Source organism: Rissa tridactyla, chromosome 14 (genome assembly GCF_028500815.1).
Source record: "Rissa tridactyla isolate bRisTri1 chromosome 14, bRisTri1.patW.cur.20221130, whole genome shotgun sequence".
Classification (NCBI taxonomy): Eukaryota; Metazoa; Chordata; class Aves; order Charadriiformes; family Laridae; genus Rissa; species Rissa tridactyla.
This window is the reverse complement of record NC_071479.1, coordinates 1,366,546-1,392,293: the sequence shown is the minus strand read 5'-3', so window position 1 is coordinate 1,392,293 and position 25,748 is coordinate 1,366,546. Positions and strand designations below refer to the sequence as shown.

Sequence of the window (25,748 nt, the reverse complement as noted above, 5' to 3'; positions counted from 1 at the left end):
ATTCCAGTTCCTCGCTCTGAGTTCCTATTCCAGAGTTACTGCTAATCTGTATGTTTTAGGGGTTTGGGGTTTTTTTGTTGGTTTGGATGTTTGTGGATTATTATTTTTTTAATCTAAACAGATTACGTAAAGGGATAAATATCCTCATTTCAACTCCTGGTCGCCTGGTTGATCACATCAAGTCCACAGAATGTATTCATTTCCGTCGCACTCAGTGGCTGATTATTGATGAAGCAGACAGGTAAACTTCTGAGTGTTTAGTTATGGAAAATAATTATGATACCCTCTGCCTCTGTATTTGATACCTCACTAAATTTTTTTTTTAAAAGTGAGAGAGAGCACGTGTGCACATGATCATAAACAATTCATGCTCAGTGGCCTCAGCCAAGCACCAGATTATTGGGATTAGGAAGAAATGTCCCCTTTGGACAGATTATTGTACAATTATTAATTGCAGAGATTCTCTCAGTGTCTTCTGACGTGTCTGACCCTGGCAAAAGTTGAAGATGGAACATGAAGCTAAATGGGCCCAAGATCTGATCAGCTCTAGCACTTCTCCTACTCCTAATTGGCTCATGTAGCCTTAAGACTTTCTCCTCATTCATTCCCACAACACCTTTCATCACCTTTGCTGTTTTTGTAGGATCTTGGACCTGGGCTTTGAGAAGGATGTAGCGGTGATACTCAACGCTTTAAACACTGAGAGAGAGAGACATCAGAATGTCCTGCTCTCAGCCACCCTCACAGAAGGTAGGTTATAGATCTGCTCAGTATCATACAAGAAGTCAGTTGCTAAGGCAAGAATTGAGCCAGGCCGCACGACTCTTGCACTCTTGATAGAGTGAAGATCTGGGGGGGGGGTTCTGCATACGTGGTTAAAACACAGGACTGCCAAATGCTCTCTATCTGGTCAAGACATTTATATAATGTAAAATAACACAGTTGGCTGAAGCAGCATCTTGTGATGCTTTTGGTGGAGTCTGCAGCAGCTAAGCCCTAAACCAAAGTTTGTGGAGGTCTTCGGTCGTGTCTGAGGCATGGCTCATCAGTTCCTTGCCCTTTACTGTTTTTCACTGGAATTGTGTTAGTTGGGGTTTTTTATTTGAATATATCACCACCCTCCCCATCAGCACCCCAGACTGGTCTTCACGTATTTTTCATTTTCTGTGATTCAGGAGTAACACGGCTGGCTGATATCAGTTTGAATGATCCTGTCAGCATTTCCATAGCAGATGAAATCCAGAAGGGGATCAAACCAGCATCACAAATGGATACAGAACCCAATAATTCATCAAACTGCATGGGCCAGGAAAACTTTGCTGTTCCGGAGAAGCTCAAGCAGTATGTCATGATGGTCCCCAGCAAATTGAGGCTTGTCACGCTAGCAGCTTTTATCCTTGAGAAATGCAAGGTGAGACTCTGTTTGCATTTATATTACGAAGTAGCCCTTTGTCCTTTACACCTCCTTTATCTGTTACTCTGTGAAGGGTAGCATGGATTAGATCTAGGGCTTTGAAGTGCATCTAGTGTACAGGGAGCCACAAGAGAGCTGAGGTGTGTCTCGCGTGCTGGCACTGAGATACCTCTGCAGCATGTGCTTGTGCTTCTTTTGTGGGCTCAGTAGTTGGTGTCAAACTCTGTAATCCTTTCCTGGATAATCATATCTCTAGAAGTGGACGCCATCTAGATCTTATAATAATCAGGGAATTGGGAGAGGCCTGTGGAAATGGTCATGTGCAATTCTCTTGTTTATCTTGCAGTTTGAAAAACACCACAAGATGATCATCTTTTTCTCCAGCTGTGAACAAGTGGAATTCTACTATGAGCTGCTTCTAAAGGTCCTTTCAGGAGGGCTAGAGTCAGAACAGCCTGAACGTTCATCTGTCTCCTCTGCATGCTTACGCTTTCTACGACTGCACGGCAACATGGAACAGGAAGTAAGCATTCTCAAAATGTCAGGATACGCAGTTTTATTCCTTATTCCCTATGATTTATTGTGTGGTTATTTTGGGGAGGAGGGCAGAAGAGAGGACAGAGAGTCATTTCACCTCTAGGGGCCTCAGTCTTCCATCTGCTAATGAGAATAAGAATATTGTCCCACTTCTGGAAAGTACCTTGGTAGCTATATCTGAAAAACACAGCTGAAGAGGCGAGAGGTGTTATTTCAGCAGGCTGAGGCAGCCGTTCAGTATTCCCAGTGGGTGTGCTTAAACCGTTTATATATCCATGATTCTCTCTCGTGCAGTCAAGACAAGCTTTTAATGCCAAAGGAAAACCTCATCCAAGCCTCAAAACTTGCCCCCATTAGATAAGGATGGAGGAGTTGGGCTTTGATTTTGAAGAACAGTGTCTTGGCAGACTGCTCTTTTCCCTGAGATGGAATAATAGCAATATAACAGTAATTACCCCAAAATAGGTCTAGGTTTTAGCTGAATAGACCTGGATGATGAGATTGGAGCTTGCTACAGAGGGCTGAGAGGCCAAAAGAGTGTCAAATGACCTGTCACTGCAGCGTTCCTCTCAATAGCTGAGGGACCTCCCTTGAAAGTTCAACCCCTGCTCCTTCCCTTGTTCTGTGATGGAGAGAGTTACCGCTCTACTCTGAGCTGTGCAGCAGAGATAGTAAATGAATAGAGCTCTTCTGAGGAAGCAAGAGGTGAAGAGCCATTGTTTTTTCTCACTCATTCCCATCCTGTGGAGACCAGAAACATGTGCTTTGCTGTCCCTGCAGTCTGGCCTTTCCTCAACCTGCCTGCCTGAGCGAGTGAGCAGGCCTGGTCTGGCCCAACTCTACCCTGACCAGCTGTTAAGCCAACAGAACACCACTAAGTAGCTGGCACCAGGGGAAGGGTTTTGCCTTTTTAGTACCCAGTGTGTAATTAGTGCTTGATGTCTTCAAATTAAGAGCATTAATGGAGCTAAATTGTGGATCCCATATGGTACTGCTGAGCACGGCTGCTGTCATTGTCAACAAGATACAGCGTGCTCTCTTCTTTAATTTTTGTCAGCAGAGGGTTCAGTGTGTCGGCAAGGCCCAAGTTTCCCTTCTTTCCTAGAGCAGTACCCCTAGCTGGGAGTCAAGTACAGAAGGCTGCTTCTTTATCATCAACGTAGCAGGACATTGACTTCATCCCCAGCTAGAACTCTGAGGAAAAAGGCTTGAAACATGGAAACAAGGATATTTTGGAAGGAGGAAGCAAATGGAACAGGAAGGAAGCGGGTATGGTGTTTCTGAGGCTGGAGGCAGCCTGAGCTCTGACAAGGAAAAGAGTAAATGGAATCGGATCAAGGGAGTGTGAGCGTGCGGTTGTTTCTCACAGCTAAGGACAGGGAGTGTAGGTGGATTAGGTGGTACTGGCAAGGGAAGCCCAGATGCTACTGAGGCCTTTGGTTACTGATGCTCAGAGATTGTAACCATAGTAGTAGTGTGGGCTGGAGAATCAGTTTATGTTGCTTTTATTGAGATAAAAAACCCGCACCCCAAAGTAGTTAGTTTAACTAACTGTAGTGTACTTAGGAAGGTTTTGGGACCGACAATGCAGGTCGAGCTTGTGTTAGAAGTGGGGGCTGTGGGAAGCCTGCTGGTGCAGACCAGCAGCGAGGGCAAGACTGGGAAGCACCTGCCTCAATGCTTGTGGGAAGGGAGGACCTCCATCCCTGTCTCAGCAGCCTCGGTGGCCCTCACCAGGACAAGGCGTTTTCTTGTGGGAAGGCCATGGGAGGGTGCCCTGGGAGCTCTGTGGCAGCTGCCTGCAGGGCCCAGGAGTCCTGTATCGTTGCCCCCTGGGGCAGGAGTTTCTGGCCAAGGTCTCATCTCTCCTGCCCTGTTACTTTGAAGACTTATCCCACAACAGTTCACGTGAGCAGCTGTGCAGCTGAGCATCCCCGATACTTATTAATTGCACAGTCAGTCCAGTGACTGTCTGCCCGCCCCATTGGGCACATGATGAGGCTGATTTCTTGTGATGTGACTATATCGCTGTGTCAACAAAATGGGCTTATCCTGCCCATCGTGTGACTGGACAGACAGCAGTTAAGATGTCCAGCTTTTTCTTGCATTCACAAAAGCCTCTGTTGCCCATAAAGTATGCTAGTGCTTCATGGTAGGCCCCTTCCATCTGAAATAGTTTATTCTGTTGCTGCTGCCTAATCCTTTGTGGATCCTCTCTCCGCATAAAACAGTTATTCCTTTTTGACATACACAGGCCGTGCTTCTGTGCAAACCATGGAGGTCTTGGCTCCTTTGATTTGACCAAATGCCTTCAGGCTTGCCCCATTCAGATGCTGTGCCTTCCTGCCTGGGACCACACCTATATGCCATAGATTTTATTTTTTTTTTCCATTTGCAGAAAGAGTCTGACTGGAACTCGTGAAGTCAGTTCCTTTGCTTTTGAAGCTGTGCATGTTAGAGTGAATGAGGCGTAGTTGTTAAATTCTTACGTTAGCTGATTTGCTTTAGGTTTGATTGTAATGTGCATAAGCACTCTTTTCATTTTTCTGTTTCAATCCTCTAGGAAAGAACGGAGGTCTTCCAGGAGTTCCTAAAATCCAAGACCGGCATCTTGCTTTGCACTGTAAGTAACTTAGAGTTCCTTTGCAGCTCCATGCTAACGGGCCTGTCTGATATCTAATGGTAGAACAGGGGATTTGGCACTGAGCTCTAATTCAAGCTCACTGTCTGACCTTGAGGAAAGTCATCTTCTTTCTCTGCATCTCACATGTTAAATAAGGCCTGGTGCCTTCTTTGCAAACTGTTACATGATGTTTTGCTGCAAGGTACTGTATACAGAAAAAGTGTATGTCTTATACAAGAGGCCTCTTAGTATTTTGCGTGGTCTTAACGCCTGGAAAAATCCGTTCATTTGAATCTGGAACCTTGCCCTCTACATGCAGTCAATAGAACGCAGTCCTAATTTGTAGTGTGCCCCATAACTGCCAGGTAAATTGGATGTAATGTGATATTTCCCATCTTAATGACTACCCCAAGGTTAAAAACAAAAACCTGCAGGGATGGAAGGGAAGCCCAACCAGAGAATGGTGTCATTAGAAATGCACATGCTCTGCTGCTCTCCATGCTTTGCCCTTCAAGCTTCCTTCAAGGGTGCTGAGGGAGAAATTGTTGTCCTCTACTGAAGTTTGCTGGCACCCTTGTGTTGTGGTGGCACCTTCCGCTTCTCGTTTCTGACCTGTCGGTGCCACAGCTAGCCTGCTGCAGTGGTGCAGAAGGCTGCACGATTTGCTCTCTAATAGTGGCAGCTGTTGATCTGAAAATGTGTGAATCTTGGCGATTTCTACCCACCGCAAACTTGTAAATTACAGCGATCGGGAGTAATTAGAGCTGAGAAACCCTCTCCAGCTCTGAAATGACTCCTGTTCTTGCAGCACATTATTCTTAAAGGAAACTAGTTGCAATTTTTTTCAGAGAGTGGGGGCTGAATTTTATCAAAATAGGACTGCCGTGTATATAGGAATGTTTGATTTTGCGCTGCCAAATTATGTATTTTATCACCTGTAAAATTGTACTTGTTACATGGTAGTCTTGGTCCCGCTTGTGTGTGCAACCCTTCAGTGATTGGATCAAGGTCAAAATGCATCATTGCAATGCATAAGTGTAACAACTATAACTTGATTTCCCTGTATACAGAGGTAATACTTAAGTATCTCAACTGAGGAGGATAGCAAAGCTTAATCATTCAGTGGTGTAGGTTAAGTGTTTTGAACATAAAAAGTGCTGGGCAAATTCTAAATAATAAATAGCTAAACTTTGTTATCCTTCATGCACATGCTGTCTATAACCGAGAAATTTCAGGGACGTGTCTTGTTACTCAAATTTCAGTTTAATGAGTTTAGAAAGACAGTAAATGCTCGATTTCGGACAAAGAGAAAACGGAATCACTGGGATATCGGTTCCTGGGTGAGACCGTTTGAAGGGGAAATGCAGCCTGTGGCAGGAAAAATCTGCCAGGAAATGTAGAGTTGTTGACAAGGTAGGAAGGAAAATAAGTTGGATGAAGAAATCCCAGTGGATGGGATCCCCCTCTTGAGACACTGGAGATGTGGTTTGATTTCCTGCCATGCTACAGGCTCCGTACAAGTGGATGCGGAATTGTGACGACAAGGCAAGTAGCCGCATGTCAGCTGAGCAGCGATAGTTGTGTGTTTGCTCCTGACCTGTCATAAAGAGGAGGTAATGTGAATTAACCTAGGTTGCCACGAAGGTACTGTAAGGTAATGCATTTATCGTAACCCTCCTTCATTTTAATCTAAGCTACTTTGCATTTACTGCAAGGCAGGGATGCAAATCCTGGCAGTTATGGTTACTATGGCTCAGCTGGCACATGGTTAGCACGTTAAGCACAGTAAGTTGCGTGTCTGAGTCCAAAATCTCTCCGTGCTTCATCTCTCCATCTGTAAAATGGGGATAGTAGCACTGCTCTATCTTACAGAGATGTTGGGAGGACAAATGCATTGAAACCAGGAGGTGGCCTGTTACCACAGTAATGGGGACCATATGGACACCTTAATATAGAGATACACTTTGCGCTAGTCCCACATTACAGGTGCCTCCCCAACGCAGATGTCCAAAGGGCAGCCAGGCACTGTGACCACCTTCTGCCTCTGAGGGCATTGCTTTTTCTGACACTTTTCTTCATATCAGCAAAAATGTTTTGCAGAAAGGTGGTTCTGTTCTTTTCACTGCAAAATCGCCTTTCGTGCCCACAAAATTTTGAAACCTGGCTCACAAAAGAGCAACACCAATAACGTTACCGTCCTTCCCTTGTCCCTTATGCCACGTTCTCCACCCATCTTTCCGCTCTAGTAAGCAATGGGACCTGCTGTTCCTTTTATTAATTTGCTCTGTGTCATATGTATATTAATATATTCCATAAAATATTTTTGCCAGACAATATAAGCTGGCAGACAAGAAAATAAAGAAGGGCCGTGTATCTCAGAGGGTCTCATCCAGATCTATTTCTCTCTCCTTCACTGAAGTTCTTTGCGGCTTCCTTTGGGATGTGCCTTTTAAACAAGTTCATCTCTTCCAGGGAGAGAGGAAAGATCATTTGGAGATTGTTTGCTGTTTACTCAGTCACGCTAACTCATCTTGCCAGTTTTCTGGCGGCCCCAGCCAAGAGCTTTCGCCTCTGACAGCTTCTGTGCTCTCTCCTTCCTCCTCTGATTACGCAGCCCAATCTGTCACCCTGCCGACGGGGGTCTCTACCCTGCTGATGGCTTTCCACACTCGGCAGTAATGACTTTTGGCAGGCCGGGAAGGCGCGAGAGCTTCTTCCCCAGCTTGGAGAGCCGTTAGGCCCTCTCTGCCTGTTAGCTAAAGCACTTTGTGAGGTTCTTTGGTAAATAAATGAGTCATTTTAATCCAACTGACAGCCTGGCACCTGAGCAAGCTGCCTTCCATCTGTACTTCTAGGCCTCATGTAGGCAGCCAATTGTCAAGCTCAGGGCCTTCAAGACCTCACCATTGAGTGTCTTTCAAAAGCAACTTTAGCAATTTCCTTTGCCCTAATTAAATTGTGTGAGAGGGACTGAGCAAACCAAGGCCCTTGCAAAAACTTTTGTGGCAGTGTTGTTCTGATCTTCTGCAGTGATATGCCTCGCTTTTGGTGTGGCCTTTCTGCCCTCCTTTCCCCTGCACCCACCCCTCCGTACCCCACCACGAGGAGCACAGGCTGGTAACGTGAATTGTTAGGAGCAGAAATTTCATCATTTCTGGGGGCCCTCGGGTGGATTGTACCTCGATACTGTGCCGTTCTGTGGCTTGCCGTTGGAGTCAGGGCAGGAACATGATTAAGGCTTCACATCATCGTGTTTGCTTGGCATTTGGGTTTTCTTTAAAATTACGCTGGTGTAGATTATTTCTCCTTGCTCCTGTGAGGTGGTCACTTAATTCTCCTTCCATTGCCCATTGCAGGGAATCAGCAGTGACCTGCTGAGGTGTCATATTCTTGATTTCCTTGTTACTAAGGAATGGTGGTGTGAGGTCATGCATGGAAAGGGGAATGCCGTCTGGGGCAGTGGAAAAGAAGGGAGGGTGGTACATTGTACATTGGAAATCTGTTGAGCCTCTTCAAAGTGCACCAGCAGCAGATTACTGCTGCTGGAATAAATGTAGTGCAAGTATAAATGCATAATTGTCGCTGGAGTTGTATTCCCTTTCCTGGCAAAGTGACCCACAAGTATTTGCTAAAGATCTGAGAAGCAAGAAGCTCATGGGCTCTGCCAGCAGAGGAAGGCAAATCAACTCAAACTTTTTATCCTAGTTCTACCTTGCTGATCTCCATGATGGTCTTTGAGGAAAAGGAGCTACAGGAGACGCAGGTGGACTGATACTGAGGAATCTTTGAGAGTTTGCAAAACACTCCAATTACCAGTAAATCCCAAGACACTTCTGAAAGAAAGCCAAGCTAAACCCCAGGAGAATAGCTGCTGATATGTGTCAGTAGCAGCTGAGTGGAGTTGGTGGCATTGTGAAAACAATAGTGAATACAAGGCTGATGATGGGAGAGCACCACCGCCTAAAATGTTGTTGTCCCTGGCTATTTATTAGGCTTTCTGTTAACCTTTTCAGCTTTCCCCGCTTGCTTTGGCAAACGCACATGAGAACAATACTGTCTGCGGCAGTAGTTTCCCAGCCAGAGGGGTAGAGAAAAGGTGTCTTAAAAGAGGAGGGAAAAACTCCTGATGGGTGAGAGGGGTGGCTCCTGCCCCTGCCGTCTGCCTCTCCCCACATTGGAGATGCTTACTCCTGACACAGGGACGGCTTGGCTATCTGTTTATTTTTGAGGAACTGACCCTGTCCCAAGGTCAGAGCCCTCTCGTCAAACACAGCCTTTCCCAGAATACTGGAGGTGAGGAGCACAGTATAGGAAAAGACCAAAGACTTGTCAGCATGGAAGTATCTAACAGACCCAGCCAGATCGGGATCAGACATCAGCACTCCTGTCTGATCGTGCTGTAGAGTTTATAATCTTGTTATCCTGGTAACTGCTGTACACGTTCCCTGACTTCTCTTGATTTATTTTCTCCAACCTCCCTTAAATGGCTTTTTGTACATCTGTTCACTCTGACTCTGGGAACAAGTCGTTTCTTAATGAGCGTGTTGAAGCAAAAGTGCATATGATTTCAGAGTGGGCGCTGTGGAAAGTGTCTCCTCTTTTACTGCAGTTGGAGCCACAAAGCAACCTGGCTAGTGCTTATGGGGAGGCCTTTGCTGCCAAAACATCAGCTTCCTAGTCTTTTAACGTGTGTGGGAGTTGCATGAAAACACTTCAGTGGGTGGCTGACACATTTTTAGTACATTAAGCTCCTGCTTACGTTCTTAATATATTCTATTTTGCAACTAGCTAAAAGATACATGTGTTCCAAAACATTTCCTAACAGAGTTAAATCTGCACACCTGCTCTGTTATTGCGCGTGGTGAATGTAAAATCCAAGGAGTATGTGAGGACATTGCTAATGAACAGAAAATCAAGAAGGGAGATTGAAACATATTTGCGCTCTCCCTCTCCATTTTGAACAGTATTTAAACTCTCTTTTCACTTTGAAAGGGTATGTTTTTTAAGCTATTCTGGCTGTAGATAACTAAGGGGTCTCATTCAAGTCCTTCTCCAAGTTGATGGGTTTTCTCACCAGCTGGCACATCAAATAACACTCCTGACAGCAGCTTCAGACCCTTTTCTTTGGGGCTGAGTTTTATTTCTCCAAATCAAAGCCAGAGTGGTGAAAATCTAAGGGAGAGCTCTCCTGTAGTCCCCTCTCCTCGAGCTGTACTCCAGCTTCCTGCAGATTCTGATAAATTGTTTGTTGGCCTTTTATCATAGGGCCAGGCGACCTGCAAGTCATCTGCTCCTCAGCTTCAGACCATCACCTAGGAAACAGCTAATTACTTGTAGGTAGAGATCAGTGCATCTTTGGACATTCCGCTCAAGGCCTAGAATCCTTGACCGTTTGCTTTATGGCTGTTTTCCTCTCCCTCATTAGCAGCCTGGTTTTAGTTCTTACCCTTGCTGTGGAGAAAGGTGTGCTCAGAAGTGGTGTTACCCTCCAGAGGTTTCGTTGTGCCTCTCTCACTGTTTGGGCAGTAGGTGCCTGTGAGCAGATCTGTTGTCATCAATGAAACCAGCTGAAGAACCAAAGGTATCACTGTCATTAGGGCAGTTGATTCTCTCGGATAAAACGTAAAGGGACTGTAGCAGACTTCTATAATTCAACACCACTCTCCTGAAATAGGTGGTTTTATATCCTCCAGGCTTTGGGCCATAGTAGTAGATAATTTTTTATTGTATTAGTCTGTTAACAATATTCCTTGTGTTTTAAACCCTCAACATTATCTCTGACCTTCAGTCCATGTCTCCCCAGACTAGGAACAAAAAATTCCTGCTTGCATAGGCAGTTGTTTCCTGGTATAATTCCATCCCAGAAGAGGGCTTACTTTGCTGATATCTTCCAAGTGTTTTTACTAAAGTAATTTCTTTACTAATGTTAAAGGATGTTGCAGCACGTGGCCTAGACCTGCCTCAAGTTACATGGATCGTGCAGGTAGGTTTGCTCTGTGTGTGTCTGTGTGTTAAGTGCAGTCTTGCTCAGCTGAAATCCCTTTCCAGTCCAGACCCTCTTTCTGCAGTTTGCTTTGTGCTGATGCCTACAGGTGTGGGAGACCCGTGTGTTCCTGGCTGCAGGACTGGGGCTCAGGGTTTTGCTAGGATACAGCATTGCTGTCATATGTTTGGTTTTGACGGTCTGTTTTCCTCTTCAATAACTCCAGTGTTATCAGCTGTGTAATGGCTGGGAGGAAACACCCTCCGTTTCCCCCCACAGGAAGCCAAATCTTGTGAAGTACTGGCCATCTCTCTTGCAGTTCTGTGTTTCTAATTTTCTGAGCTTGCTGGGGAGGCAGTTCCATGAGGAATTTAAGTGCGATGCTAATGTTAAACACTGAGTAGCCCAATGGCGTCTGTGCAATGACCGGCCTGTTTCAAGTGAGGCTTTGCTGGGCTGGGCAGCTGTAAGCGTTCGGCTTTCAGTAGAACTGCATAGTTCACATTTCCCCTGGAAAAAAAAACCAAACCCCATGCAACGGTGCTGCATTGCTGTTGACAGAAATATTGTCTTTGAAAAAAAAAACAAACAGAAACTAAGGGAGATGGATTGAACATTAAAAATAGCAGCCTGTCATTTCAAAGAGGAAGCTGGGGGCATGAGGCAGGTTTCATTCTTATAAAAGATTTATAATTAAAAAAACATTAGTTGAATGGAGGAAAAACTGATCCAGAGATTCTTGTGTATCGAGTGACACCTGGGTAAAACGAACAGGTCACAGAGCCTCAACCAAGCCTCTTCATTTCTACCTCATTGCTTCAGGTAACAAATTTGATTTTAATTTTGTGTTTTTTAAAAAAGATTGTGTAGGCAGCTAGCTAGTTGGAGAAGGCTGGGGAAGTGAAGTCTTTAATTCCCAGGTCTGTATATTAATATAATTTAACCAAAGATATAGTTGCCAGTGTTAGAATGCAGTGCAAATTACCTAAAGCCCTGGGAGACTTCTGCGTGTCCAGAAGGCGAAATCTCAGCTGTCCTGAGAGCTGTGTCCAAGAGCAAGGACCTGCAGGGAGCAATTAGATTGCTCACAGCATCTCACTCACACCTCTAGCCAGTAGAAACTTTGCCAGAGGGCACAGGTATAAACACTAGAGTGGGCTTTGGTTGTTGGGTTTTTTCCAGTTAAACTGCTGAGGGCTCATTTCTGAGCAGTATCTCTGTGCATGTTCATTTTTCCAGGAAAGTGCCGGGGGGGGGGCGAGGGAAGAATAGGGGGAGGTTAAAGGGGGGGAAATATGTCACCCTTTACCAGATCTTGCAAATGGCTGGGCAGTTTTGATTCCCAGTGAAGTAAATGAGAAGCACCGCTATATCAGGGGGGGCTTTAAGCAACATTTTCATAGTGCCTGATAGTTGTACATGGGAAGACAGTTGCTACCTCTGTCATATGCTGCCGAAAGCACTTACTCCCTCCTCTCTCTTAGATTTCTTCTATCCAGTAACCACTGTTACTTCCTTTAATCAAAACAAAGCAATTTAGCCCACGTCCAAATTTGAATCTCTTGTCTTTTATTTTACGGCTTTTCTCCCAAATGCAGAGCAGGCAGCTTCCTGCTCTGTATGGGCAGTCCCGGGGGTTGTTTGATTTGAGGTCTTTGTGAGATGATTTTTATTTTTATTATTTTAAGGGAAGCAAACAGCTTCCTGACATGCCTGTATAGAAATAAAATGTAAAAGGCAAAGAGAGACACTGAGAGGGGGAAACTGTCCTATTATCTGAAAGTTGGCCAATGTGTCACATTCACATGTCAAAAAAGCTGCTGTGGCTGAGGGGGCTGAGTGATGGTTACAGGGATGAGCCCGATGGGCTCTTTATAAACAGGCCAGTTCCGAGGGAGGTACAGCATGTGGGTTTTGCTAAGATCCCTTTTGTTTCAGATGAGCGGGCTGAGTGTCTCGTTTATAATTAACATGCTGTGTTCTGTTAATTCCTCCTTTCCCTTCTCCTGTTCCCTTTTTGAAGTATAACGCTCCAGCTTCACCTGCGGAATACATCCACCGGATCGGGAGGACGGCTCGCATTGGCTGTCACGGGAACAGCCTGCTTGTCCTGGCGCCTTCGGAGGCAGAATATGTCAGCTTGCTGGCTTCTCACAAGATTAAGTGAGTCAGAAACGCGAACAAAAGTTTCAGCTCATCCTTGCTAATTAACCTTCTATGGCACTTTCAGCGGGACTGTGTCTCGTGCAGGTTTTAATAAGAATTTATTAATTCTTGTGATCCAGGACCGGCCCCAGACTAGCAAAAGGAGAGAAGGAAAGTGTGTGAAAATCATCAACGTGACAGATTGTGCGTGAGTGAGTGTGTGTGGTGAGGGGCAGAGAGGAGACAATAGTTGGAGATCCTTTGCACTCCGTTGTTATCTCTCCGGCCCTGGGTTCAAATTGTGGCTATGTGGAGATCACAAGTCAAACAAGCCTGTCAGATGCTAACTGGCCATCTGCCTGCATAGCACCATATTGTCAGAGATTGTGCTTTCTCTTCAGGAGAGATCCGGCAGAGAAATAGCTAGGGAGCCGTGGGTCGTATCTGGCAGGTAATTGGCCGCGATGTGTTGTGAAGTGGCTTGTGACAGGAATAGTAGAGGCTTTTGCAGGTGGTGGGTGCCCGGTATGGTCCTGGAAGGCAATAAGGGGGGGGTGGACTCTGCAGACCAAAAGTGGGGTGTGCTTCCAAGCTAGCTGAGAAGGCTTCTCTTACACCGCCTCTAGCTCGGACTTGGGAGTAGACGGTGAGGAGAGCGAGCCAGGCTGGGTAAGGAGCAGCCCAGTGTGCCGTCGGCTACCTGATGGCTGACACATGATGAGAATTTACTCCGGTTCTGTTTGCACGACAGTCCTTTTGTGGATAAAAACACAACTTGCTGCTCAGCATTGCTAGTCAGGAGCGCTCTCAGGTCTCCAGCCTCCTCAGCAGTCAGCTGGATCTCTGTGCCTCCCCTTGCTCCCTGCACTGCTGCCTCCCGGTGCTTCAGAACAGCAGCCGAGTAGAGTCCCTTTAGTGTTGTACTAGTGTTGATGGAGCCCTGTAAACTCAGGCACAAATTAGTTCTCTTTTATTTCTTGTGTTTATGTCGGGTGGAGCTACTTGGAGTCGAATTTGGTTTTTGCATCCTTGAAACAAACAAATGTTGGCAGTAAATACAGGCTTATTCTAGGCTGTGAGCCATTTAGTGGTCTAACAAAGAGCCATCCATCATCCCAGGTAACTATCTATTAAGCAGACACCAGCAAGACATGGAGGGCTAAGCTGACAGGGGTTTTTTTCATGTAACAAACAGCACTGACATTTAAAGGTGAAATCCCACATAATTGTGAATTTTTAACTCCAAGTGGAAAGTTCTATTTTTCTATTTCATATTTTTGGAAGTGTTGGAGGAAGGAGAGGGAAATTTCCCCCTTTTTTTTTTTATTTTAAATGTTAATGTTCTTATCCGATTCTGTTGTTTTTTAGCAAGTTTAAGGAGCAGTATCACTCACGCTGCTAATTAGATCTGCTAAGGAGACCTGTTGTTGGGCTGGCCACTGTTCTTCAGGAGCCTGTAGAAGACTCTGCTGAATGAGCAGAGGGAGGTTTATGTGAATTATTTTTTTTTTTCTCCACTTCTCAAATGAGTAGAGCCAAACAACTCTGGGGATTGTCTTTTCTTGTTTGTTTGTTTTATGTTCTTCATGAAACGGGCTGCCCTGCAGATAAGGGACTTGCCAAAAAAGGAGTGTAATCTGCCGTCCTTGATCCCTGTCTTCAGATGGAAGAAAATGAGTGTCTAATTGGCATGGGTGGGCGATTCGGCCCGTTTGCAGTCATGTGTCCTCCGCTCTTCCTACATAGGAGCGCATGGTGTGAGAAGGGGCAACGGGATAGAAAAGAGAGCTGATGAATTACAGAGAAGATGCAGGAAGGCAGCTTGAAGCTAAAGGCAGCAAGTGCCATCAGCACAAATTGCCGTTACCCTTCATAAACAGAGCATTATGGTGATAATCCTGACAATTTAATTCAGTGTGAGGGCGAAAGACAGCATGTGTTGGACTGTCACCGATCCTCTTAAGCACGGATAATTTTTGTTTCTTTATCCTACGTCTTTGTAGCTTTTGCCTTGGACCGCACAAGTTACTGGAGTTTGCATTTTTTTATTCTTTGCTTAATTTTTAAATCTCTTGCTTTTTGTTGGGGATGAGTGTGTGTTGTGAATTTTTTTTAAATTTTTTTTTCTTTTTAAAATGAAATTCCCGCTGGGTTTATTGAAATGTAAATACTTCATAAAATATGTATTTCTAAGAAGACAAAGCATGAGACGGGTCCCCGCAGTCTTCAGCTGGTGTAAATGCGCGGTGCCATGTTGATTGTACAGTAGATGAGGATCCGACCCAGAGTTTTTCTTAAGCCCCTCCACCCACCCCAGCATGCATGGGAGTAAGTCCAGAAATGTTGAGCGTCGGAAGTAATGAGAGCAGACGTGGCTTTGTTCCTGGATGAAAATTCACTTCGGAATTAGGGATGACTGCCTTTGAAATTGGAAATCGCTTGCAATTAATTTTCACCGGTACCTGAAGCCTCTCCTTGGCTTCCAGTGTGGAAAGGCAGCGTTAGCCTTTGCCAAAACGATCTCACTTTGGCTCTGCTGAGATCAGTAATTCCCGTTGGGGCTCAAGGAAGCTGCACACCTCTCTGCAACTTACTTTTCGGTCTTTATTTGGCTTGAAGTTGTGGTTTTTCTACCGAACTGTAAATGTGTGTGTGTGCACATGCACGCTCATGTTTTCTGTACACTTCCTCTTTCTTTTTTGTTTTTTTCTTTTTTTTTTTAATGTTAGATTCGAAAATGTTCTGTCTCAGCTCTAAGCGTAACTAACAGATTTTCCTTCAAAGGGAGGAGGCAAGAAGCAGAAGAAAGTCAGTGAGGTTCACTTTTTTTTTTCCTCCTTATGTCTCTTTTAGTGCCTTCAACTGCAATCTAGCAGCACCTGCCTCGACAGCTATCAGATAATTTCTTTATCTCCTAACGGCGGCCTAACTAATTTATAAAGGAAAACGCATCAGCGTGAAGGCACGAGTCATTTCTCTCCCTTCTCCCCGCTTGTGCTTGCCCCCCCTCCCCTGCTCCCCTCACACGATACTCCCCGCTGGGAACCAGGTTCATGTATCTGTTAGGCTGCGGGCTGGCGGCGCGCCAGGCGGGAGGAGGATGGGAGAGGGGGTGACATCTCAGACAAATCAATGTCAAAGGTTTGACGTTTTCATTCATAGCGGTGTCAAAGCAACCTTTGGCGGGGGGGGAGATGGGGTGGTATACTTTTCTCTCGCTTAAGTGGTTGCTATTTATGTTTTAATTTACTGTTAGACTTTTCAAAAACAAACAGAGGAACCCTCAGTTGTCTTTTTATGCTCCGTTTCCCTTTCTCCCCCGTCACTCCCCCGCCTGTCTCTCTCTGTGTCCTCTGTGGAGGAATCCGCTACAGCGGGAGTCCCAGCTGCACAGCGATGGGGTTGTCTCCCATATAGGACATCGTATGGCCACGCTGGCCTGTACCTTCCCAGCTGGATGGCTGTTTCTCTGGACCGTCTCTTTTCCTTTCCTTATGTTGCGGAGGTGAGCTGGCCGAGGTTGAAAAGGCAGGTTGCAAAAGTGAAGGTATTTCTTGCTTTAACTGGGAAGGACTGGGGAAGGGGCGAGGATCACGGTATCCTGTTACACGGTATGGCAAAGACTCATCTGTTCCTCCAGCCAGGCATTTGCATTTAGAGGTCTTTGAGTGAAGAGAAAAGGAGTGTCCTTATTATAATTTCTTTCTACACTAAAAGAATATCAGCAGCGCTTCCTTCGGAAACCGCATACCTCTTTCTGACCATCTGAGATTCAGGAGTCTGAGAGCTGTTGGACCGCCTAGATTTCTCTCTGCCTTAGACTGATATAACCCCAAATGAACTCCTTGGCTTCCATGCAGTATTTATGATTTATTCTGGTATAAAAAGGAAAATAATCTCTTTTTTAGAGATGACCTTTGCCCATTGCTGAAAATTTGGGCCCACAAACTTCAGCTTTTATCATCTGAGTAATTCCCTTGGACATGGGACCCAGTTTGGATGCAGCTGTAATATTAATGGCCTGGAGCTGCCCAGCTGTTCCTGTATTGTGTCACCTGGCGTGCATGTGCCCTGCAAGACAGTGTTAAAGAGGAGGAGAATTTGTAGCCTTCTGTAAATGCACCTCTAAGTAGGAGCGCTCGCTTTAAAATGAAGCAGGTTGGTAAGCGTTTCCAGGATCTGGGCCCAGCAGTGTCTCGCAAGCAGGACAGGAGAATAAATCATCTGGTTGAATCTACAGGAGGAACGTGAGTTGACAGAATGAAAATAAATGCCCAGTGTGAAGCCTGGCTAGGACAGCTGACTGAGTCTCCTGTATTTAAAAAAAAAATAAAATGCTATGGGGTCCCTAACGGGCCGGGCTTTGGCGTTACACTTCAAATGAGAGGGAAGGTGAGTTCTCAGAATGAGGAAGGGAATCAAGCCGTCTATTTGGTGACAGAGGTGGCTTTTGAAGCTATAAATGAATTGAAGGGTGAGTGTATCCGTCAGGAAGCATCTCTCTGAGCTTTGACCCAAGAAACTTAGCAAGAAGTTGGAATGATGTAAGATCTTGTGGGAAAGAGCAGTGATGTGTCCAGAGGGAAGGAAGCTGCGGGAGAGTTCGCTTGATAGGAAAAGTTCCTTGGGATCCTGTTGTTACCCTCTGAAGCCCAGTCACTGTGAAAGGAAGGAGCTGTGTCTTTACACAGCTTTAGTTTTAGCTCTTTAGTTTGGGGAGCATAGTTGGGTGGAAAAAATGTGTATAAACATCAAGGCAATTAGTTCCTTTGAATGAGGGTTGAGCAATGTCTCTGATTCCAGAGTTAAATTGTGTTAAATTGTGGTGAGAGACAAGGGGTAGAAGCAGCAAAAGAAGAGCGCATCTTTCCAGCCTGTGTGTGTGTGTCTCAGTCTCTTGCTCACGCTTGCACAAGCAAAGGAAGGCAGACGCCTTCTGCTCCCTGCCCGTGGCACCTAACGTACAATAAAATGTTTGGCACCCTGTGGGTTCAAAGTGGAGGTTACAGATGCTGTTGTTTGTAGTTGTTAAGCTCTACAAGAAGCATTAATGTTAGGAGCTGCATCAACTGTGTTTTGAGTCTCTTTTGCTGGAAAACGTAACGAAATGCTTCCCAGTTGTCTTGGTGCTTTTCAATGCAAGGAAAGAAAAATTATGAAAACAACAGAAATATAATTAAAAGCCTAACATTTTTCTTTAATCTACCTGATTGATCTACCTGATCTGGTTGAGAACCGAGGAGACTTTCAGTGAAATGAAAGCTGACCCTCAGTTATTTTGATGCTGTGTTAGAGTTGGAGTGTGTGGTGGTGACTTGTAACGGCGACAAGATTGTGGGTAAAATTGTGTCTCTACCAGTGAAAGTACCAGTTCAGCTGGGGTTGAGATTTTACCGTAGTTACACTTCTAGGGTTGCTGAGTGAGCGTCTGGGATGAGGCCTCATGTATTTCAGGGATAAATTCTTAAGTTGAATGTGTAAATCTCAATCTTTTTGCTATCTGTTATCAGCCTGAGGCTTGTTACACTCTATATTTGAAAAGTAGGAAAAATGGGTAATTTTTTGTCTTTGTTGCTTCAGTGTTTCAGAGATAAAGATGGAGAAGGTGTTATCCAGCCTGATGAAAGATGATCGCTTCAAATTGCACAGACCAAGAAGCAAGGTGAGTTATTCTGCTGATGTGGAATTGCTCCAGTTTTCATTTACCAGCTAAACATCCTAAGTATTCCTCCCTTAGCTTCTGTCTTCACAATACAAGGGTTGGTATATACCTGATGTCAGGCAATGCAAGTAATTATAGAACTGCCTTATATCACAATTGTCCAATCTTTAAACTCTTGTCCCCAAAAAGCGGTCACTTCTAAATCTTCAGCAAATATTTTTGTAACAGACAGTAAAGGTTTCTGGCGTCAAAAACTTTGTGTTTTTTCCCCCAACAATATTTCTGTTCTCCTTGGCTTTTCTGCACTAAATACTGCTGGCGATCACAAACGACACAAAACTTCTCTGAAGGAATAAGGAAAATGTATTTGGTGATGTGTTACTTAGGGCTTTTTTTTTTATCATCTGTATTTACTTGGAGCCCAAACCAAAGCTCACTGGGTTGACAGGCACCTTTTCATTGACTCTGGCAAGCTTCGGATCTGCCTTCAAGTTGCTAATTCACAGAATTCAGTCATTTCCAATTGATGTCTCGAGTGTTTCTGCATTCTGGTGAATTAAATCCTCCAAGAAAGCTCATTTTGAATGGAAGTCAAGAATGCGTCAAGCGTGATGCAGCATGCTTTTTTTTTTCCTCTCTTGTTGCTGTTTTGCCTGCTCGTTCTTTCTGTTATACATGTATGAGCCTTCTCGCTTCCTGTGAATGACTGCTACGAACTGTGGTGTTCTTGGTAAACATGCTTTTGAAAGATGTTCAGTTTTCCTACGTGCCCTATATTTCACAGGAAGCCAGATCTGTGGCTCATCTGAGATACAGCTCTATTTAAAGCTCTTTCCCACCGCTGCACGGTTTTTCACTGCAATCAGCCTGTAATGCCTCTATTTTAAATGTCTGGAGCGTGCCTAGGATACGACCTCTTAACTTATTCAGCAAAAATGTGTAACTTTAGTGGCGCTTTGTTAATGCAGATTTTATTTTAAATAGTTCTTCTGTGTATAAATACTTTCCTTTTCTCCCGAATGTGCTTACAGGCAGGTAACTTCGGGTTTCCTTTGGAGAGTTTTTCAACAATTACATTTATGCAGAAATTGCACTTTGCATTGGTTGCCGATGTGGGATTGAATATTGTCTATTCTGGGCTTGAGGACAAATGTTACTTCACGGAAAGTGGGCAAAAAAGAGAGCGTGTTTTTTCTATGAAATTATGATTGGACTTTTGAAAAGTGGGAGGAGAAAATGCCCGCTGAATGTTGTTGACTGTCAGAGCCCAGTACTTGCAGAGGTTCAAAATCATTGATACATTTTGAAAATTCTCACCTAAACATCTCCGTGCCTTTGTATCCTTGCCTTTGGAACAGCAACAGAAAGCTAACAGGCCTGTTTGCTGCCAGAACTGATCAAATTGGTATTTCTACTGTGCTTTCAAATTGTAAAACACTCTACACATTTAAGCACAGAATATTCTAAATGCTCCTCCTTTGTCTTTGTCCCTTTCCTTCCAAAAAATAAAAACTCCAACCGTATTTGAAGGTAGCTGTTCCTCTGTTTTCCGCTCAGCAGCGCTGCCCGAACGTGCCAGGCGCTGTACGTGAGTACGTGTACAGAAGGAGCTGGTCCCTTTCTCTTGCAGTCAAAGGTGGGATTGAATTCTTCTCTTCCCTCTCTTCCCTCTCTTCCCTCTGCCATCAAAGTGAACGGGATTTTGCTGTTGACTTCACTGGGGCTGAGATATATCTGCTCTGGCCGTAGGATGGTCTGAATCTGCTGCAGGGACTTATAAATACAGAATAACCTATTTTTGTATGACTCGGAATCTGAAAGGACTGGGACTGAGAAATAGAGTTTCTCTTCATGGAAAAAATTCTATACCATTTAATGGGGATGGAATAGTCCTGTCAGTATCAAATAGGCTTCTTCAGGAACTGAAAAATACCTTAAATGCAATCAAGGATTCATTCTGTTTGTTAGCTTTGTATTTTATTGCCATCGGAGGCTCTAGAAGTGGTCTGCACTGAGTTCTCAGAAGCTGCAGGGGCATGTTTCCAACTTTTGAGGAGGGTTAATCTCTGTTAAATTCTTTAAGTTGGCCGTAAAGATGGTACAATAAGCTGGGAATGCTATGGGACGTTGCAGAGGACAGAGAGTGCTTGAGGACTTGTTATGAGGGGCTGAACCTGGTCCGTTTGTGATGTTGCCATTCGAGAGAGCGTGAGCTTTGCTTACCAGCTCTGCATGCATTGAGGCATGTATATATTACAGTCGTGCACACAGCAACCTCATTATAAAGCTCTTCGGTTCTCAATGCCTCAACTGAAGTCCATTATAAGTACCACGTTGGAACATGTATTTTTTGGGCTTCTGTGTGCAGCCAGGGAGCAAGCTGAAGAGCCTGTAAAATGTATATTTTATATTTAGGTGTATAAAATATATATGTGGCTATGTCTGGGTGTGTGAATGTTCACCTGCCTACAAAGAGAATAAATTTGATCTTTCAACTTTTATGGAGGGGGGCAGGGGGACTTGGTGAGTTCTAGAGAAGGTGTGTGGAGGTTAGTAAAAAGTTGTTATTAAAACAAAATCCTTCATTTTGTTTTGAAGTATAATGGAAGCAGGACATGTTACAGCCTGGGTTTTTGGTGTCTTTTTTTTTCCTTCCTTTTTTTTTGGTACTGTTTTAAGAAAGAACTTTTGTGCCTCAGTCTAGTTTTATTGTGTTTCAATCCCTTCTCCCATTAACATATTCTCTTAATGAAATCAGAGGCTTTCAGGGCTTATCCCATCCTGTCAAACCTAAAAGCTGCAGTCTTTATAATCAAAAGTTTCTTTCTTCTGAACATCTTTTCCTGGTGTAGTTGGTGGTTGGAGGAGTCCCCCTGATGTCTTGAAACCGGTTAAATAACACTGTAACTAGGGCCATTTCTTCTTTTAGCCTATAGATGTTGTTCCTGATCACGGTCGTTATGCTCGTGGTTAGGGATCTGCCAGAACAGGCTCTAACTCTAAGCAAACACAAGGTAGAAAAAGTTCCCCTGTCCCACTATTTCTCCATAATGGCAATAATGCTTCTTACTTAACACGTGTAACACATTCATCCAGGTGGAGAGTAGATCAGGCAAACCTCTGGGGTAGGCTTTTATCTTTTGGGTCTTGGAAAAATGTGTAAGGTCTCAAATTAATTGTCCTGTTCATCCGAACCAGGATACGAGCAAGATTAAAGCTTGCTTGTGTGACTAGTGCGTACAGGATGGCTTCCAATGCGCTTCCAGTGGCACTGCTTTATTTGATCTGTCCAGGCACTCACATGATGTGCAGGTTTTATTTTCACAGTTTGGCTCTGAGTCAGTTTTAAATTTAGATTTCTTTAATTATTTTTTATTTATTTTTTTTTTAAGATGAACCTCTCTGGAAGGCAGGAATCAAACACAGATATTTTTTTTTTCATGCCCATTAGGGGGCAATTTTAAAATGAGATCTGTCTCAAGGGGCTGAAGCGGATAAAAGACAAGGTGGAGGTGGGAGGAGGGGAGAAGCTGTTTTCTGAGTACATTATATTTCCTGCCATTTGCTTTTTTTCATTTATTTCTCTTGGACTGACCTCACACTTTGGAAATTATGCACCTAGTTTTTTATCCCTCATTTTTGTCTTACTTTTTTTTTTTTTTCCCCCAGCACCAGGAAGAAGAGATGCCTCATTTTGAAACCTAAAGGGGGGAATAAGAAAAGTCCTTTGTAATATATTGCCATATTATCACTAAATCCCCTGACAGTTGTGACACAGAAGCAAGTCACCTGTCACTTAAGCTTGAGGTCTCTTTAATTTTCTCCTGGAATTCGCACCAGGCTGTCTTTAATTTGAGGCCTTTATTGGAATTCTGAAACCTTTCTGCCTCCCCGGTGCTCAGATCTATTCTGAGTGCTGTTACAGAATGTATACAATAACCAACAGAGGGATTCAGAGGGGGCTGAAGCACTGTTTATTTAACACTCTGGAGGGATTTTCGTGCTTATTCGGTCCTGGCTACCCGGCTTTCAATATCGCTTTGACAACCGTTATGCCCTTCTCATTAATTTTAAACAGTTAAAACACAGGAAAAAGAGAAAAAGTTTTCATTATTAAAGTGCTTTACTTTTTAATAACAGAGGATTCTGTCCGCCAGGGGAAAGGGCAAACCTCACTAATTTCACATTCATATTAAAAAACGCTGGGAAGGTGACACTTTGTGCTGCCAGGAGGCTTAACAAAAGAAAAGTGATGGGGGCGAGGAGGAGCAGGCGGGGGGAGAAAGTTTTATGTTTCACGTCAATGGAAACTTGTTAGTCCCAGCGACGAGTGTCCACTTCGGGGAGGCAGCTCCACTTGTAGTGTGTTAAACCTTTACAGAGGCCCCTCGACTGGAGACTGTCTCAGCTGATCAATAGGTGCACGTTAAGTCAAACGAAAAGGCGGCTGTGAAACGGGCTGTGCTGTCTTTCTTGAGTGGATTGGGAGACAGATAGCAGAGACCAGAAATCTGGGAGACTCTTCACCTAGCCTTAAAATACCCACCGTTGTCTTTGCTGGAGATGCAGATGGACAGTGATTCCAGGTGGTGAGCGAGCAGGAGCTCTAGTCCCTGTATCTGCTTTGCTGAAGAATAACCCAATGGCTGGAAGCTGTGGGATCCTGAGTTCAAAAGAGGGCACTGTGCAGGGAATTTAGACTGCGTTTGGGGTCCGTCTCTGGGCAGATTTGCTGTTAGGCTGTGGAGTGGCAGATCTGGGTCAACAGCACATTTTGTGTAGGGTGCCAGCAGCATTGCCTGGCTTCCACCATGGCTGGGGTTCGCAGTGTCAGTGTGATACCGTTCCCCTGGACTGGCAGCAGCGCAGAGGTGATGCTCGTAGCTGCGAGGGAAGGAGGCTCCTACGGCATTAGCATGCAAATCTACCAGGGAGGAACAACAGGATTGTGGCCTTGGCACAGGCCTAGTACAGAGTCCTGGGAGCTGGATGTTTGTTTTCAGTCAGCCCTGGTCCGATAAGGGGGTTGATCAGTATCAAGTTACTGCCTTGGATCTGGCACTTTTAGGCTTGGATGCTGGTTCCTGTCCGAGTAGCTTTTGAGAACAGTGGTCCTTTCTTGGGAGAGGTTCACATCCATGGATTCTTGGCTTTGCGCTTTGCTGTCAACTTTCCATCAAAAATTCTCTTGTTTTCTGGTCCACATTTCCTTTCTCTGCCTGGGTACTTCAGAGGGAGAGAGACAGCCTCTTTTCTCCTCCCAGTTACAGCTTGCTCCCAGGAGCGTTTGCGTTACATTTCCTTAACTGCATCCTGAGAAAGCTTGAGCACATGCAAAATTGCCCTTTTGGTCTAAGAAAGTTTCTTCTGCCATGTCTTTGATGGAAGGGACTTGTGTTATTCTGGAGGAACCGCGTGATGGCAGTTACAGTTAAGTACGACTTGTTGACAGCGGGAGAACTTCATGTAGGCATCAATAGTGAGAAGTTCATTTAGTTGGCTTTGTTCACAGGTGCTGAATTTGGTCCATTCTCTGGAGCTTGGGGATGAATGTAGCTCTCCTGCCCCACGCGTGCCTAGAACAGACCAGGTGTTTTGGTGACCTGCACAAGGGAACTTGCAACATCAGTCTAAAACTGTTCGTGTAGAGAGTCTGGGGGGAGTTATCCCAAATAACTCCAGTAGAAATAAGCAGGGGTATCTGAGCTGTTGAATCTGGGGAAAGAGGAAAAAAAAACGGGGGGGGGGGGGGGGGGGGGGGAAGATAACATGATAGATGTTAGAAAACACAAAATTAAAACTGATTTGCTCTCCTCACCACACAGCGCTCACTGGCTGCTTTGACTTTAACATCTTTATCTATATTTTTTTTTCTCTAGTAATATTGAGAGGATTACCTTTGTTGGCCCCTGGGTGGTTACTGTGTGATTTTACTGTTATTAAATCTATTGTAAACTGCTTCATTATTCCTGACTCAAATTCTCTCTTTCCTCTAATCCTCCCACCGCCCTTGCAGAAATCCTGTGGCACAGACCCTCAGGAGGTCCGGGAGCGGGCCACGATCTTGCAGACGAAATTTGAAAATTACGTTCACTCCAATGAGGGGACTGTCCGGTGGGCAAAGAAAGGTCAGTGTGTTTCTTTTCAGTTTATTCCAGAAGGACTCACAGAAGCTGCCAAGGTTTTCTTCTGGCGGAGAGCTTCAGGAAAAGGCCTGGAAGAAACATTTTGGGGCCATTGGGCTCTGTAGGGGGTTGAGGTGGGCCCAGAAGGCTTTGTGATGATATTAAATGTTAATTTCTTGCATTCCCATATTACGTGCAAATGAGGTTTAATCTTGGCTTTTGATAGGATTTACATCCAAGGGCTCTGACCGAATCGCATGAGCGAATAGCTGATGTGTGTTCTGCTGGGAAGGTCATGGGTGACCTGCCTACCCGCATCCTGGTGCAATACCCGTTAGATGCTTTCAGTTTACACCAGGGATGAATGTAGGACGGGATGCCTTGGGAGCAACTCTTAACAGGCAAGGATCTTAGACTGGAGGTTGTTGCTTGGGATGGGAGAAAAATGAGAGAGAGGGCAACTACTCAAAAAGACAGGAATAAGAAAAACTGGGATGGATTTAATAATAAGTGTAGCTAGGTGCAAATCTGGGATTTGGTCTCCCATCTTTGCCAAGCAGGATGCACAGCAGTTGTCCCTGAGCAGTACAAGAAGCTCTTTGCTTCTGCTTCTCAGTTTGGAAAATCCAAAGGAAGGTGGATTTGGGGGAAAGTTTAAAAACTTGCCAGGGATGAAAAACACTAAACAGTCTCCTGAGAGGAGCCAGAAAGGTGGTGCAACGTAGGCATCACTCTTCTACCTACAGTTCTGATGCCCAATAAGGCTGATCTGGGTGCACCTGAAAACTGAATGGCTGTTCTAAGGGCAATGTGGGAAGTCAGGCTCCACAGGTCCTTGACAATTACTTGGAATTTGGTTATTAAATATTGAGACGAGTCCACAAAATGCAAGCTCTTTATGCAAGAGACTAAATCGCTCTTGCTTACAATATATAGGACTAGAGCCTTTCCCCTTTTTTTTGTCTCCTCTCCCCACATATCTCCCTTCTGGATCGTTTTCTTTTTCACCTCATTTGTCAGTTTGCTCCGAGTCAAATCCTGCTGTCTAAGCTTGCGTAGAAGTCCTGCTGATTTCAGTTCTGCAATGTTTCCAGTTAGGTTTGGATGAGAGGGGTCTTGAGATGAGTTTTAATGATCTATGTCATTTCTGTTTACCATTATATATACACCTGCCGTCCTAAACTATGTAAATCACATACTAAGGAGCCCAAAACCAAATGGGGAAATTTGCCTTTGAGCTGTACAATGTCATCACAGAA

At 44.6% G+C, this 25,748-nt stretch overlaps 1 protein-coding gene across 4 annotated transcripts in view; it reads left to right on the top strand.

Moving 5' to 3' along the window:
* The window catches only part of DDX31 (DEAD-box helicase 31), a 50,151-nt gene that overhangs the window by 8,992 nt on the left and 15,411 nt on the right, over positions 1–25,748 (top strand). For 3 of the 4 annotated variants that reach the window (XM_054220529.1, XM_054220528.1, XM_054220530.1), the window contains 9 exons: positions 122–241; positions 644–750; positions 1,176–1,411; positions 1,761–1,937; positions 4,515–4,574; positions 10,507–10,557; positions 12,581–12,720; positions 18,283–18,364; positions 24,381–24,492. In XM_054220529.1, coding sequence (XP_054076504.1) covers positions 122–241; positions 644–750; positions 1,176–1,411; positions 1,761–1,937; positions 4,515–4,574; positions 10,507–10,557; positions 12,581–12,720; positions 18,283–18,364; positions 24,381–24,492 — 1,085 coding nt within the window. The remainder of the gene's footprint in view (positions 1–121; positions 242–643; positions 751–1,175; positions 1,412–1,760; positions 1,938–4,514; positions 4,575–10,506; positions 10,558–12,580; positions 12,721–18,282; positions 18,365–24,380; positions 24,493–25,748) is intronic. The other variant, XM_054220531.1, reaches the window with a different exon arrangement.